This window comes from Manacus vitellinus, unplaced genomic scaffold (assembly GCF_001715985.3).
Source record: "Manacus vitellinus isolate BGI_N305 unplaced genomic scaffold, ASM171598v3 scaffold_6_pilon, whole genome shotgun sequence".
Taxonomy (NCBI): domain Eukaryota; kingdom Metazoa; phylum Chordata; class Aves; order Passeriformes; family Pipridae; genus Manacus; species Manacus vitellinus.
Genome location: NW_021940750.1, coordinates 31,713,675 through 31,731,204, shown reverse-complemented (window position 1 = coordinate 31,731,204; position 17,530 = coordinate 31,713,675). Strand labels below are relative to the sequence as shown.

Below are 17,530 nucleotides of genomic sequence, written 5' to 3'. Positions count from 1 at the left end.
ATGCTCCACTGATGGGACAGACTCATAGAAATCAACTCTCATGGAATAACAATCCAGGGAGCACCCTCTTTGCTTAACAAAGAGTAACAAATTCTGTTCCTCTGAGGGTAACAAATCCTCCGGCCTCCAGGCAACTGAACAGCCCCAACTTTGCATGCCATCACTCCTTTGTCATCAGACCATCTGCCAGGCAGATGAGCTGGCAGAAGATCAGACAGGTACAATGAAAACCTGCTTGTTTTCCAGCAAACCTTCCTCAGAATAGGCTGTCACCATGTGGCATCTCAGCTTTGCCTGAAATCCAGTGGAAATATGTTCGCCTGGATCCTCTCCAACCAGCACTACAGATTAATCCTGACCGACATCTGCAGGCTGAGATAATGTTTGTGGGCATAAATTTCAGTGCAAATATATGTTTTCATATCTATTTTATATATGAGAATAAACAGAGCTAATTGGTGAAAATAATGCATTGGAAAGTTTAAAGACCTGTTTTTAATAACCTTTAAAGTAGCTTCCCTTGAGAGGTTTTCTTTCACCAGTCTAAATATTTAATATTATGTTTACTGTTCTTGTTTTTAAAGAAATATTTTAATGAAACAAAGTAGTTAATGACTTGCAAACCACTGATTGTCACAGGAGTAGGACTTTTAAAAAACATTGAAAGAAACAGAGAACCACTTATGCTAAAGATGGAATAGTCTACGGCATTTTTGAGCCTGTCCCGTAATTCCATACTCTTTCCTGCTCTCTGAGTTTCATAAAGATAATGAAATATAGGATTTGTGTTTTCTAAGACATAGCACTATGAGATTTCCAGACAGTATTTTTTATTTGCTAATAAGTCCTCTCCTTTCTCCTGGTGGTACTTTTTTCATTCAACTCTTTTCTTAGTTTTACATATATATATCAATAAAGAGCTGTGAGGACCAACTATGCATAGAAGACAAGTTATGAATTAAAATATAGTGATTTAGCAGCATTAAAAAATTGCTCAATTAACTTTTCTAATTAACTGGTATGTGACAAGCAGAAACAAAATGCAGGTAATTTATGGAGTTGATTGGTTTGGAGAAAAGCAAAAATGTTAAATGGTTGACTTTGTTACTCCATATTTTGACTTTTTTTTTTCCCTTTTCAATTCTGATTAAATTACCACTACCAAATTTACAGGGGTACAGAGCAAAATTAAGCCCTCCTCATGAAAACCTCAGACTTCTAGAACAACAACAAAAAAAAGGAAGACAGAATAAGGAATGATAATCCAAGCATGCCATTATGTGATAGCACTGGAAGCTAATGGTAAGGGAAAGGTTTTCAGAGAAAGAACATCTGTTTAGTGAGAAATGCAAAAAAAAAAAAAACCACAAAAGCAAAAAAAACAAATATCTTGTGAAATACGTTAGATTTGTACAAAACAAAAATTGAAGCTCTGATCCTGCTATTAGAAATACAGAATTTGATACATTGCAAGCTCTTGTTCTTTCTGCTGTTTCTCTCACTTGCTTTACCTTTGTTTCTTAGGTGCTTGTTCATACAGAACCAAAATCAAGGGAAAACAATAGGGTTTACCTCAAACCAGTAATGTATCTACATAAGTCTCAATTCATGCAGAAATCAAAACCATCCTGGGAATCCTGGGAAATCTACTCTCAGTGTTACAGCTATTAATACCCATTCAATGGTTACAGTCTAAGATTTGGGAAAATTTCCCTATTGTGCCATTCATGAGCATAAATTTTGTTGTGATATTGCTTAAAGTTAGCTATCTTTTCAGAACTTGCTTGACTCAAGAAGGATATTAAAGCAGATGACTTAATGCTTTCCCAATTGGGGTCTTTTCTTTCTCTCTTCTTTTTTTTTCTTCCATAAAAGTGACTATAAGTTTTTTGCCATTCAGCATATTCTTGTCAGAACAAGATTTCTTTCCTTCTAAAATTTTTACCTTTCAGTCTAAAAACTCATATGTTAATAATGACTTAATGTTAGGTGCCTATTATTGCATCTTAAATAATCTCATCATAAATCAGGTGTTATTCTTCCTATCTAAAAATTATACATTCTCTTAAGAGCAATCAGTCATTTTAACATTGATCATGCAACTCAAAGTACACCATGAGTAAGGGTTTTCCTAGGTTTGGGAGGGTTTAAGGATGCCACCCTATCATTCCAGCTTGGGTGGAAATGAGTAGAGGTTTTTAAGAATTATGGTTTGCTGGATGAGAATAACTTTGATCTTTGAAGCTGCCTGAGTTATGCCTTAATCAGTGGGAGTTTTTTCTTATTTTGAACAAAGTTACAGCTATGCTTTACCTCCCAAAACATTACGTGGAAGAGCCCATGTATGTAGACTGTTTCAGTAAAGCTCATTAGAATAGGCTTGATTTTAATGGAATGAATTATTCTGAAAGCAAATAATTCAAGAATACAAAGACTTCAAAGTGAACTTCAAGAGAGAAGACTGAGCTTGAAGTTAAGTTTATCCTTCTAGCACAAGCTTCAAGCTGCCAAAACCTACCAAAGCAAGAAGTACCTGCAGGAGGAAGCAGAAGACAAAGTTATTGGAGGCCATTAACTTTCCCCTTTTTTCTCTTTTGTTAGGCAGTCTCTAGCTATTACTGACTTAAACATCCCTGGCATTCCCATTATATTTGTATACCAACAACCCGTCTTCCTCCCAAAGATCAAACTTCCTGAGTCCAAAACTTCCCAGTGCAGCAGGATGCTCTAACCTTCCCTAATCTGGTTTAACTTGCATTAACTGCATTTGCCCAGCATAGAGCAGCAGCCTCAGCCTGGCCATTTTTATCCAGAATCGTAGCTGGAGGACCTGCTGTCTACTTTTTGTACAAATCCTAGTGATTAGATTTTTAGAGCAGCAGAAGACTTGAGATCATAGCTCTTTTCACTCTAAACAGTTTTGGCACTGTAACTCTCACTTCACAGAAGAAAATCCAAGTTGCCAGGCTACAGGAAGAAAAACTGACCAAGATGAGCAGATGAGTAACAAGAACAACAGGCCAGAAGCAGAGCAAGTGAAAAGTGGTATGATGTGGTAACATCATGAATGAGGACATGTAGAAATGAGCAGTATGGGTTCTCATTTCCCTAGACAATATTGGAGTTTATTTCACCAAGAGAAATATAAAAATTAAATTATTGCATTAACTGTAACTGCATTAAATGTCTGAATCAGAATATATTATTTTAAGGGAATATAACTATAAGTGGTAATCTAAGTATAACTGTGACCACGCAATATGTGCAATTGAAATAGAGCACTGTGTTGGCAAAACATTAGGCTGTTTCCCATCTCTGAGCTGCATGGATCAAGCAAGCAACAATTGTAAAGCTTTTGCATTAACTCACTGAGCTCCTATCGCAGCTTGTAGAGAAGAAGCCAGTCACGCTGCAAACAGCTCAGATAAGTGTTTCTTGAAGATTGACATGTTGTTCCCAATCCTCTTGTCTAATTAAAGACCCAAAATATTATTCTACTGAAGCTGGTGGCAGTAATCACTTGACATCAAAGCGAATCAACATTCACCATTCTTTTATGAAGAATTATTTTTACCATATGATTAAAAAAAGCAAGATAATTCATAATGCATCATGTGGTAGCACTTTGTCTCTAGGTGATGGCAGACTCCAGTTCCACTGTGCCTCAGAGGTTCCACCTGAAGCCAAGAGATCAGCTCAATATTTCGGTTGCAGTTCCTGGACCAAGTTACAGTCACCTCCAGAGGTCCCAGCTCTGATGGGAATCTCATCCTGCTGTTCAACTGACACACGTGCTAGAAGACTGAGGAGCTTACAAACTAAATAGACAAGGATAAAAATATGTCCACTGTGCAGATAAGAATTGAGGCACGTGCAGAACTGGCTCACCTGAACTGGCACAGCTGAGCTCCAGTAAAGCAAGGGAAAGATCCTCAGGTTTATTGCTGCAAATCCAGAGGGACTATTTGGATGCTGAGAACGCACGCAGGATCACTCTCGAGGAGAAAAGACAATGCAGAAAGAATCGTGCCTTGCAGAATATATCACTTAAGGAGTCTTTTTGCTGTGTCTTTTGCAATCAGGCATGTCTATCTCATATTGGCCTTACTAGCCACCAGCGTGCTTGTAACAAACGTGGATAGACCCTTTCCCAAATCTTCGTTTGTGAAGCCTAGCCATGATGATGATTTGGATGCAGATGGCATATTGGTCTTCCTGATAAAAATTTTGCATGGATCACCTGGCTTTATGCTGTCTTATATCATCTCTAAAATAGAGAAAACAATAAAGTGAAAAACCTCCTTTCCCCAAATTCTATGCCTAGTGCTTTGTTTTGTCAAAGAGTATAACTAAAGCTAGCTTAAAATCATGGCATAAATTCTTTACTGAAAGAACAGTAAAAAATTGGGGATTACATCTGAGTCTGGGAATTCTCGGCTCCCAGCTAAGTGGGGGAAAAAGGGAAATAGTCATAACCTTAAAATTGTGATTATATTAATTACCATTTGCCAGATGAAATGCTGAACAATAATATATTTAGCGTCTATATGGCCAGGGATTGGAGTGGAAATGGAATCAAATAGGACAAAATTTTCCTCCTCCACAAACTTGTAATTTGGACTTTAGGCAAGGAAATATTTTTGCATGGTTTATTTAGAGTTGCTGCTCTATAGATATCTGCTACTTCAATCATAGTACGGTAAGATAACTCTAAATGAAAAGTTCCTGTGTGAAACCAAACTCTAAACCACGTTTTGTATTTTAATGAAGGTTCTTTCACAAAGTATTCCATTATGGATAATGAGATAGTAGCAAAAAATGCACTAGACAGGACAGATGGGAAGATAGTCAACTGCCTATACCAGAAGATTTTCAAAGTGCAGTAAACAAATTATGAAGCACACTTCTCTGGCTAGATGCCAACCTATACTCTAGGGAACTGGTCAAAGGGTGGATCATGAAAAGCCTTTTTGGGAGTAGCTAACTTCTACAGCTGTGGTCTTTGTTTTTCTAGTACTTTGCAAGAACAGAAGGGGGAATTACGAAAGCGTCTATCGTACACTACCCATAAGCTGGAAATGCTTGAAACGGAGTTTGATTCTACACGTCAGTACCTTGAAATAGAATTGAGACGTGCTCAGGAGGAACTTGAAAAAGTAACTGAAAAACTGAGAAGGTTAGTAACTAACTTTTTGAAATAAACAGTTATTAGGAATTTACAAGAGACTGTAAGTATTTGTAAAGATATTTGTAAGTAAAAATAAGCATAGTTGCAAACATGCATAATTTATTATTTATTGACTACATATCATGTTTTCATATTGAATATATATTTCACTTATCTGAATATATTTTACATGCCACATGAAGTTATTTACATGTGATATGTAAGATGTCTCTGTACTAAAAGCAAATATGCAAATAGTAAAGCACCTATATAGGTACATATATGGCATTGTTTATGTGTAAACCTGCATGAGGATTAGTGCCACATTGTGTTACAAATACAAAGGTTATAAACACACTACATATACATATATTTATACTGCATATATACAGATTTATCTTTTTTTAATGACTTTGCACATTTTCTTTTGTTACTCTTCATTGCACTGATACAAGAGAATTTGGCTCTTCATCACTCAAAGCCAAGATTATGTTCAATTCAAATAATATTAAGACATTTCGCATTATGCTACAGCAAGTAATTTCTTTTAATCTCAAGTAGAATGGAATGATACTGAAAAGCTATTAGTTAAAACTGTTGTGTCCATGGTACAGTGCTGTTTCAAAATGGGGACCCAGTTAATATTAATGATAAATTGTGTTAAGCAAGCACTCCTGACATTCCTGACAGTGATTAAAATTGTCTGTAGTCTAGCTTTAAATTTATCAGTGATTCTTAATATCCACATTTTCATTTGTTTGCAAAACTTCTGATACTAGAATTATCCATTTATGCAGGAATGTATTTGCATGTCTTGTGAGACTTTCCTAAACTGATGTTGTAATGGAACTGTTTGATTTAGTTCATTGGATGAGTCAAAATTAAATTCAGAACAAATCATTCCAGGGCTATACACAAAGAAATATTTTTCATTTCTTGCAGAAGACAAAAGCCAAACCAAACAAAGCCAGAAAACACCAATAAACTGAGTCAACCAAACCACTAAATGAAAATTTTAAACAGAATGAATCTGTAAGATCATAATTTAGGAAACATCCTAGTGTGGTCTTATAACTTAAATGCTTCCCTATCTGGGGATGCTTCTTAAAACAAGACTAAAATATGCAGGTGACACAGGGATTTTGAAATCTACACATGTCTATCCAGAGCAGTCTGGAGATTCTCCGAAACATTTTTTATTGTTAACAATATTTTTCCTATCATTTCACTTAGAGTAGAGCCATTTAAAGTAACTTCATTCTTGATCTAATTTCCTCTGATACATTCCAGGATAGGGAACACTGGTACTCTTATTTTCTGAACCATTAATTCAGACAGCTGTCATAAAGCAGCAGAGGGGCTGACCATCCCACTTCTGTTAAAACAAAGGGGCTTCCTAGTCAGTAGGAAGTCTCTTATCAACTTCACTGGGCTTTAATGAGTTAAGCACCCTTTGAAACTCAGGCCAAGTGCTCACTGCAAAGTCTAGCACTCATACCCAAACATCACATTAGCAGAACTGACTTTCCAATATTCTAATGGAACATTGTACCGTATTATGAAGAAAACTTATATTAAAAATTATGTTTCAGGCAGGTGATTACTCCCCTGAAGACATATCATAATGGAAGCCAAAAATATGTTACGAGGTGAGCTTTAAAAACGTTTCTATTGAGAATAGCAAGGCATACTGCAAGTTGAATGACTAGATTTCTCAACCTGGAGAACGATAATGTCTGAAAAAAACCCTGTCATCCAACAGCATGTCAGCAACATGTCACAGAGGAAAAGCAATATGAGAAAAACAAAGAAGTAGAATTAGTTTCAATAATGTGTCTCTTCCTTTATTCACTGCAAAGGGAGAGAAATTTACCCCTCCCTAAATAAATAAGCCCTCTGTAATAAGATCCCACTTGCATACTAGAGAACATTTCTGTTATTAAATTTCCATTACTGTAAAGTGGAAATTTTTTCAAAGAGGCTGAATGGTCATCCTTTTTTAATCCTTTCTGAAACTCTTTATCTTAATTTATCCAGAATTAACTGTTTTGCTGCTAGACCTCCCCTCTCACCCAAGTGAGAAAGTGACTCATGCGGCTCAATGGTCAAGTTTTCAACCTCACTACAAACATTTAGAAGTAGCCTCTTTCTTTTTTTTTCCCAGAGAAAAAGCAGAACAGTGCTGAGTAGGTTTGAAAATATTAACTGTAAAGTTCAGTTTTGAAAAGTGACTGAAAAGAGATTGGGGTTTTCATATACCTCACAGTGGATTATCATGGCTTTTATGAATTAAAATTTAAAAAAAAATCTGAAACCAGTCTTGGAACTAATTCTGGACTCTGAAGTTCGCATGGTGTTTCCTTTTTGAGACCCTACTCTGGATAACAACTTGTTGAGGTCCCCACCCTATCTTTTACCAGGAAATAGGGTAAAACCCATACCAGCATGTATTTAGCAGTGAAATTAGCCCCCACAAATTTTCGTTTCACCAAAAGCAAGACAATTCACAGACTGAAGGGGGTCACAGAAGTCCTGGGGGGAAAACTCTCTTGTTTTCATATGGAAGTTGGTGTAATGTGTGACAACAGAGAGACAAAAGTTTTCTTGAACAAGAAGCTGCTACTTTAACAGCCACTCTTCAAAAGTAACTGCACTCTGGGAGAAATTTGCTTCTGTAAAGAAAGCATAGATACTTAATGTTTAACACAGTCAGAATATTTTTCATTAGACCCTAATTTGATCAAGAGTCTAAACATGCATTTAACGGGTGCAGATACATGCACCTCGAGTCACATGCATAACATCTAATAATACAAACAAGACAAAAGCCATCAGTAAATGATAATAGGTTATTGACTCACATGAGTTTATCCTTATAGCAGTTTCACAGGGTAATGAAGCTGACCTACTCTTCACCTTATTACAAAGCCAGATTTACAATGTTGAAGTATTTCATACCTCACAACATTCAGGCTACCTGGGTGTCTGTTTTCTGCAAACAGGGTTAAGTTACCATTTGTTCATCTGATCATTTTCAAATTTTAATAATTTCCCCTGCTCTTTATTTCTCCTTTGCTTTATTTTAGAGTTTAGCCCAAAGATTGATCTGCCTCTGTTCCTCTTTGAACACTTCCTTCCCTATATTTCTGGGTCCATTTCTCTCCTTGCCACCTACATTTGCTGATGCTTCTTTTGGCACAGTGAATTTCCAATTTGGGTTTGCTTATATGTGCATGTGTATGTGCTTGTGATGTGTGTACATGTTTGTGCTTATTTTGACTACCTTTGCATACTGTTCTCAATAGAAACACTTTTTGAAGCTTAACTTCCTACTTACTGTGGATTTTTTTTTAGATTTGATTTGACTTTACTGGGAGGCAGTCAATTTTTTCAGTGCAAAATAAATGTCTTAGAGAAATAATGTTTGTGGGCTACTTTCTCCCAAACAGATTTGATAGGCAAAGGCAAAAGAAGTTACAAACAGACAAGTAGATCGTGATAATCTCTTGCAAAAACCCTCTATCACCATCTCGGCATGGAAGTGTTGTCATTGAGAAACAATTATATTAATGGTAATCAACCTTTCAGTCATCCATATCAAGAGAAGAAGTGACAACAGAAGCTGAGGAATAAATCCAGTGACACATTGTCACCATCACAAGTCCGATATTCAAGAAGCAATTATTGTTTTTATTCATGGTCTCAAAGTTACAGAAAGGGAACCTTTAGAGTCTCCCTTGAGCTGTCCACATAGGTCACCACTGCACAGCAGAATGGGTTAGAGAGATGCCTAAGCTAGAAAAGCTCTGAACCAACTTTTTTGCCCTCTTTTCTTTCAGGAATTTATGCAGATACTTTTGAACCCATGTAATCTCTTGCAGGTGTTAACTGTTTAAATCAGTTTTTACACCACCTCTACTTGAGCCAGAAGCTTTCTGGGTGCAACGCAAGTTTAACCTGTTCTATTTTGCTTTACTAGACAAAAAATGTAGACCATGACAGAGAAGATACTGGGACACTTCCAGTCTCAGCCAGCAGTCCCTATTTTGTTTTTCTAAATTCTTGCTTCCTGCACCACAGCACTTGGCCCTACCAGCAGAACAAAATATTTGTGCTGAGTAGCTGCAGGCAAAGCCATTATAACCATCCTTGTTTCCACTGTTTATCAAGATCATCTCTGCCTTCTCTTGTGCCACGAAAAGCTGGGTACAGAGTACCCTGAGATTTGTCTCTGTTGTGTTGACAGCTAAATAGCTGTGAAAATCCCAAATACAACTAGAGCTGAAAAATAAATGTCTGTAGAGAGCTTTAGTGGTAAATGCTGTGAGGAGCATGGACGACGCAGAGAATTGTAAACTTCAGTCAATCCTTTAAGTCACCTGGACATGAACACAGTGGCACTATGAGAACTGGTGAGCAATGACCAAGTCTCATGGTACAAGTCTCACAGATTTTCAGCCCATTTATGTCAGCACCTTAGCAAACACTCTTTACCATAGATCCTCCTCACAGGGAGGAAGCCTCTGCTCAGCAGCTCTGCAAAACGTAGACAACATTGAAACTTCCCCCAGGCTTGCAATGAATGTTGGAAATGGCTGCCCTGAGTCCAGTCTGACCCTTGGTATCCTGAGGATTTTCACCCATGGGGATGTCATTATTTATATCCACGGAGCAGATGTCCTTGGCACGGACATCCCCTCTCAGGTCCGTGCAGCAGATGTTATCGTATTGCTGGGAGCCCCAGCCAGAGCTCTTCACGCCTCAAGAGGGGCACTGCAAGCCACTGGCCTGCCCTGAATGGAGAATTCTGATCATTTAACTGGAAAGAAAATCTCCATGGCAACAGAAGCTGGGAGAGACTTGAAGCATCATGTACCAGGAATGGGTGGGCTGGACCCTTTGATTTGCAGCCATGGCATGATTCAAATACAGATCTTCATTTCAGTTTCAACGGGTACTCTAACTAACCAAATGATAAATCCAAGAGACTTCTTTAATCCCAGTCCCTTCCTGATCACCACGGAAACTACTCTCAGAGGAAGTCCCTTTCTGCTGTATATGTGTATTGCATCTGAGTTCACTCTTACAGCCAACACACTCACACATTACCTAAAATCAGCTCACTGATGAAAATACTTTGACCTATTGATCAGTACAAACATACTGATTTATTCAGACAAACTTTTCACAGCTGAGCTTCTAACATTTGCTTTACATTTGTAATACATATTGCTGAGATGATGGGTACTAACAAGACCAAGGAGCTACCCTCCTTACCTTCTGTGAAGAGAAAGGTACAGCTACTACCAAAATAGCAATGTTTTTCCCACAGGTTGTGCAGCTTATTCATTACAATACTAAGACTAACATCTAAGTAGCCTAAAGATGCACAGGCTGAAACTTTTCTTTGGTGTATCGCTCTGGAATAAGCAGGAAAGCCTCATTTTTTCAGTCCATTCAATTCCTAAAAAGAAATACCCATCTAAGGTATCTAAATACATTTCCTAAAGAAAGATGTGTTTAGGTCTGGAGAATAGGCAGTCCCTTGAACTTTGGTGTAAAGAAGAGATATTCTCTTCTAAGTCATGATGTTGATGCCCAAATGTTGCTACAGTTGTGAGGATTCTGCTGCAATTCTTTTTATTAAGAGACCTCCACAATTTTTTTTCTGCTGCCTAAGCCTACAGCTCAAGCTTCCTCTCTAACATATTATTCCTGAGCCTGATCTAAAGCTACAATTTCCTTGTGCAAGTTCCTAAGCTGCATGCAAGTGCAGAATGGCCAACAAATTTTCACTTCCTGATGGAATTTGCTGCTAAATATAGTAAGCAAACATGAGAAAGAAGTTTGCTTAGGAAGCAGGTGGTAATTGCATTTCAAAGGCAACCACTGACTGGCAACAGGAGTGATAAATAAATAGATTTCAAATAATGCAAGCCAAGGTTTTGTACTGATGTGAAAATACAGATAAAAAACATGAAAAACAATGCATTCAATTACATGATATCATCTTTGTTTTAGGATACAAAACAATTACCTAGCCTTACAAAGAATTAATCAGGATCTGGAGGATAAACTTTACAGAATGGTAAGTTATCATAACTGGTTTCTTTTAATATATTATGGTTTTATGGTTCTTAAATCATAGGAAAAACATGTATGTAGCTGTCACAAAAAAACCCTCATGCTCTAAATGTAATTATACTTAAAAATAGATATATGACTTTATCAGTATTATGATGTAGAGCTCAAGCTGTGTATGATGACATAGCTCCAACAATTTAAATGAAGATTGCCTTGACTGATGATCTGGCTGAGTAAATTGTACCTTTAAAATAATTCTGGTTAATTTAGCTAATAACTTCATGGGTTTTAAATATTTATATTTTCATTAAGTATCAAATTTAAATAAGGTAATCCAAGGTTTTCTCATGCTTCTTAGATACTTTCACTCAGCTTTTATTAAGTGATTTAATAGAGTTTGGATGGTCTGACTTTTAAATGCTGTCATAACTATCAATCTCAGTCTATTAATTTCCAATCTGCATGTGTCTGCAACTGCAATGTCAATGTCACTGTCACAGGCCAATTAAAGCCCAGCAAGGAAAACACCATTTATGGGCTCCACTTTGCCAGACACAGCACCACTGGCTCAAAATAGCTTGAAGATGTTAAAAAGAACTGGCAAGGCCCTTGGTGCCCTGGCTCATTGCTAATGCTGCTGGGACATCACTAGTAGGAGTAAAATTACGGAGGAATGTAAGGATAATGTTTAAAGAGGAAAGAATGACAGTTTTGAACTTCCAGCGATCCTCAGAAAGGAGGTTGTAGCCAGGTGGGGGTTGGTCTCTTCTCCCAGGCAACTGTCAGTAGGACAAGAGGACATGGTCTTAAGCTCTGCCAGAGGAGGTTTAGGTTGGATATTAGGAAGAAATTCTTTACAGAGAGGGTAATCAGGCATTAGAATGGGCTGTCCAGGGAAGTAGTGGATTCTCTGTCTCTGGAGGTTTTTAAGATGAGACTGGATGTGGCACTTAGTGCCATGGTCTGGTAACCACAGCAGTGTTGGATCAAGGGTTGGACTTGATGATCTCAGAGGTCCTTTCCAGCCCAGCTGATTCTATGATTCTATGATTCAGGCTATGAGTGCATCCTGGTCTGCTGTCTCCTCTCCTGGCTCAGTACAGTCACTCCCAGTTCCCCTTCTGTGCAGCCCCAGACCTGACATGGCCCAGGCAAGCACAGTGCACACACAGTACACGATTGTGAAGTGTGTTCACAGATCTACGCACAGAGATAAGGATGCTAGGACAAGCCCATCTTTTAGATAAGTCTCATGCAACATTTGCATGGATGGGCAGCTTGGATTAGAGGGAACAGGTTATTGTGGGTTTTGAGTAAATAGGGACTATAGCAACGTACAGGACAGACATCAGCCTTTAATAAGAAAGGGGAAACAAACATTTGAAAATGTCATTGTTCTTATCTCAGAAGCCCATTTAAATAGCTGACAATGAATAGGGGACTGATGCTTTTGCAAGTGGGTAACAACAGGGCAAAGTTACACCTGGGTTGTAGCTGACATTTGTCCATACATACATGTATAAACACTGTAAAAGCATAAATAACATCCGATCTCAGGTTATTGCTTTTTTTCTCCACTCTTCCCTTGCTACTTTTTCCTTTTAGACAAATCACTTCGGGGTTTTGTCGTCATCTGTAGCCTAACATTTATTACCTATGTGCTACAAGACATTAATAGAGTCATTCAGGCTGGTAAATGAAATAAAAATAATAGAAACACAGAAAGAAGAACTCCAGAAAATCCATGTGTTTTTATCAGGTATTTCAGATCAAAGCAAAGAATTTTTAAACTGCTGTTTCAGCATCCACTTAGATCCTTGAGAAATTATTTCAGAGCACAGCGCAGAAAGAACAAACACTGGTCCCGTGGAGCACTGTACCTTTCTTTATCCCACTAATAAGACAGTCATTGAAGGTAGCTTTAGAGGATTGAAGAAGATCAACCAGGCTCTGTACACCACTTAACTCCAGACTGCTTTGCTTTCTGAAACATTGAAACTGAAGATACAAAACAAAACCAAACAAGCGTCAAATGGAAACTCCATCAAAAAGAAAGAGATGAGGAAAAAAATACTGTATGTGATTTAGATAAGCCAAACATTTTGATTTTTAGGGTGTTCCAAAAACCCTCAATACTTCAGAGAAAGTTGAATTAAATAATGGCTGGTTTGATTAATCAACAGCTTATGGTGGACCAGGCTCTTGGAAACATCTCTCTCTCCCTCTCCTCATTAGAGGAACAGCTGTGTGTATATGTTTTTTTCTTTCTTTTGTCTAATTTGCCAATCTAAAATCAAATACCTTTGATTTCTCTACTTTTACACAAATCCAAATATATAAACCACGTGTTTATTTTCTCCCTCTCTCCCCTCTCCCCTTCCCTTTGTATACACACATATATATGTACACACACACACTCTGATGCAAGTTTTCACTATTTAATGTGTTCAAATGCAACAAGTAAAGAAGACCCCCAGGCAGTGGTCCCTTGCTCCTCTTGCCTGTAGATAACCTGGGATGCTCCCAGGAGACAGTTACTCCCTGCATTAGAAAGTGACCCACAACTCCCCCTCTCCCAGTGACTGGCCCCAGCTCACCACAACTTATCTAGGACTCCACCTCTTCTAATATTTGTGGGTATCCTGAATACTTTCATGAAGCCTTTCATGCCTGCTATTAGTCTAAGGGATGTAAAAGAATAATCATTAATTCATCAGCAGTCACAGAAAAGGAGCTGACGTAGCAGTTTTCTTCAAGGTTCTGCTTCCTTTTGGGTGCTAATCTATAAAATATTTAAAATTATTTGAAAGCACACTTCTGATCACAGCAAATGGTATCCAACTGAAACCTCTGTCACACCAGAACTTGTAGTATAAATATAAAATATAAACCACAGTGTCTGATTTGGCTAAGAGCTAAAAAACTACAATCCTGAATTTGGGAAAGAGCTTGTTGCATTAAACTGGGCAAGGCTAAACCCATGGAACAGTAGAGGCAAATGTGGCACAGAATTAAAATTCTTCTGTCAGTCCTCATAAAACTCCTGTTCTTACCACAGTCAGAGTCTTCAACTGGAGAAGATTTCTTTGGTGTTGTAAGCATGGGTTAAGCAGTGGAATATACAGGCTGTCTTCATAAATAATTAATCTTTACAACTCTTTTCTCCATTATTATGTGGGAAAAGACTAAGCAGAGTCCTCTCACTGTGATTCCATTACAGGACTGTTCAAATTAAGAACTTTTTATAATATTTAGTTCCAGTTGTCATCAGCAATCTTCACTTTTCTTTACACGTTTGATTTTTCAGACCATGGTCTGCCGTGGTCTAACTGCTCACAAACAGCAGTTTGATTATGATTATAAGTCATATAAAAGTAGATTATGCAAGTCATCCCAACCACATGTTAAGAAATCCTTTATATGATCTCAATCCAGTTCAATTTATGATCTTCGGTGGAATTAAGCAATGTATTTTAAAAATGTTCTGAACTTTCAAGGCAGTCAGTTGTGTAATTTTACCTTTAATGTCATAAGCCAGACTTTTAATGGTATCTACATTTGGGAAGAACTGGTACCTAATAATAGCTGCTTAATAAACCCAACTGCTAATGAAAATTGCACCCATGTCTCCTCTCCCATCTGCATTTTGAATGTTCTTGAAAACATGACCTCAGAATCCAGCTGCAAAAAGCTCAGAAGGCCTTTATTCTCCAGAAACACCATAAAATATGTCTTTTGTAACTGGAAAGCTTGACAGACAGACTGCTGGATGGTATTAAGCTTTGGTTCCCACCTCTGCAAAGCCAGACCAGCCCTCTGCACACAGTGAATTATACATTTTATCATCTGTCAAGATGAAAACTCTTACACTTTTGCAATAAAAATTTACAAAATTTTCAGCATAATTTTACCATAGAACTATTAGAATATTACATATGTCTGATTTTTCATATACATTAAGGCAGACTGGGCATGTGGCTCTGACGTAAAGTTGGACAAAATTATTATATAAACCAGTAGTAAAGAGGGATTTGTGTTAAGGATGATCATGTCTGAAATGCTGCACTATCTGAGCACAGCACTGATTTTTATCCTGTTTCTGCCTCTGCCTATGAGCTGGTGGAGGACTAAGAGGTACTACAAGTACTTTATGCTCCATGTTATTAAGAGTTATTTATCCAGCTCTTGAATATCTGGGGTTTTCCAGTCTCTGGTCATAATATATACTTATGCATCTCCAGTTGGGGAAATCCAAACATGAATTAAATATGAGCTGGGCAACTTTGAGCGGTGCTCTGAGACTTTGTGTCAAGGGAACGTTATTTTAAAAGAAGCAGATTGCTGGGTATCCAGGACAGAAAGGTAAAGAATATGGAAAGTGGTGAGGAATTTGATGAACAACTTTAGACAGGCATTAAAACCATCTAACTACCAGCAGTATAGCTATGGAATTTGAACTAGTCACTAAATTGCACCTGAGTCTCCTATGACAGCTACCAGTCACACCCCCAATATGGTTTAAAACATAAGCAAAAGATTAAAACAATGGAGAGAAATCCTGTTTCTCACACAAACATAAGGGAAACAGAAGGCCAGTGTCTCCAGGTTCTTGCACAGAGCATGATGACTTTGACAGTGACTTTGAATAGTGATTTAAAGCACATATTTTTCATTTTCTTTCCTTCATGAAGAAGTTTTTCCCCCTCCCCCATGTCCCATGAAAATCAAATAGATATGACCTAAATATATTTAAAAGGATTTGCATCCCAAAGACAAGAAAAGTTTAGTCAGCTCAACCTGACAGGCTCATTTACTCACATTCAGTGAAGACAGCTGTGAATTTCAAGAGAAATTTATACTGGCTGGTTAGTTAAGGCAGAAGCCAGAGAAGGTCTGTGCTTTGTGGACCAAACAACTGTGAAACAACATTTCTAAGGAAGAAAATGACCGTAAATGCCACAGAAACAAGTAATTTATAAAAATAGCGGTTAAAAAATATATTTCTAGGAGGATTTCAGGTTACACGTTTTATGCTTACAGGCATTTTGTGCTAAAGATCTCCATCTCTCACTAACTCTTCTCATGCTCATTTTCCAGGTTCAAAAATATTGCCAAATAGGCAATAGGACCTAGACACATTAACACCTGTAGCAACTACACAGGCTCAGACTGAGCAGTTTCATTAGTTTTGCAGACAAATAAATGAAATCTCCTGGATAACTGGGGACATGAGCACGAGCACACAGGCTTTCAGACCTTCTCAGTCCTTTCACTCTCTCTCAACAGAGATTCATGTCCCTTTGTTATCCCATTGTTACATGGTTGGTAGGCTAATCCTCTTCCCAAGAGACACATAAGACAGACCAGCCACTTCCTAATTGCTCTACGTGAATGTGACATCATGAGAGACTTTTCTGGAAAGTAGTTTCCATTTTTTTCTGAAGTCATGGGATGGTTCTTCTGCTCTGTCTCTTCCTCTTAGTAGGACATCTTCCACAAGTATGAGCAACCTAAGGAAGCTGTAAAGTGACAAGGGACACTTCTCACTTCCAAAATTGTCTCTCTTGCATGATGACAGAACTCTTTCTTTCTTAACATGTGTCTTACCTTTAGGCCACTGATACACATTTGTTATACCTGACATTTTCGATCATTTTCTTCATCCTGATCTCCATGATTTGATCTCTGTCTCTCAGGATAACCCCAGGGGATACCATCTTGACCAGATGGGAATAGAAAAAGCTGTTTTCAAAATGGCTGAAAAAAACCCAGAAATCTGTGTGGGATGTGGGTATCTTTGACCTGTGCGTTCCTTGTAAGTGCCTTGGTTCTTTGTGATTATCTGCCAATTCACCACAATGAAAAGAAAAGCAAGAATAAGAATAAGCCTGAAAAGGTTTTCTGTAGCAGGCATTTAACATCTCAAACTCCTTCATGAAAACTGGTGTCATCCGTGAATATGGAAAACAAGGCATAGAACAGCAATTTGCCTTGGCCAAGGAGAAAATTTTTTAATAACTTCTAAGTCTTCTCTATCCAAATCCATGATCTACAATAAATATCAAAGGTCTTTCTAGAGAGAGAGAAGGAGAGAGGGAAAGAGAGAGAGAAAGAAAGAGAGAAAGGGAAAGAGAGAGAGAAAGAAAGAGAGAAAGAGAAAGGGAAAGAGAGAGAGAAAGAAAGAAAGAAGGAAAGAAAGAAAGAAAGAAAGAAAGAAGGAAGGAAAGGAAGGAAAGAAAGAAAGAAAGAAAGAAAGAAAGAAAGAAAGAAAGAAAGAAA

At 37.7% G+C, this 17,530-nt stretch overlaps 1 protein-coding gene across 4 annotated transcripts in view; it reads left to right on the top strand.

Annotated features, from left to right (window-relative positions):
* BEGAIN (brain enriched guanylate kinase associated) overlaps nucleotides 1-17,530 on the top strand; it is a 161,151-nt gene that overhangs the window by 95,331 nt on the left and 48,290 nt on the right. For all 4 annotated transcript variants that reach the window (XM_018082900.2, XM_018082902.2, XM_018082899.2 and 1 more), the window contains 2 exons: nucleotides 5,015-5,176; nucleotides 11,189-11,255. In XM_018082900.2, the coding sequence (XP_017938389.1) occupies nucleotides 5,015-5,176; nucleotides 11,189-11,255 (229 nt within the window). The remainder of the gene's footprint in view (nucleotides 1-5,014; nucleotides 5,177-11,188; nucleotides 11,256-17,530) is intronic.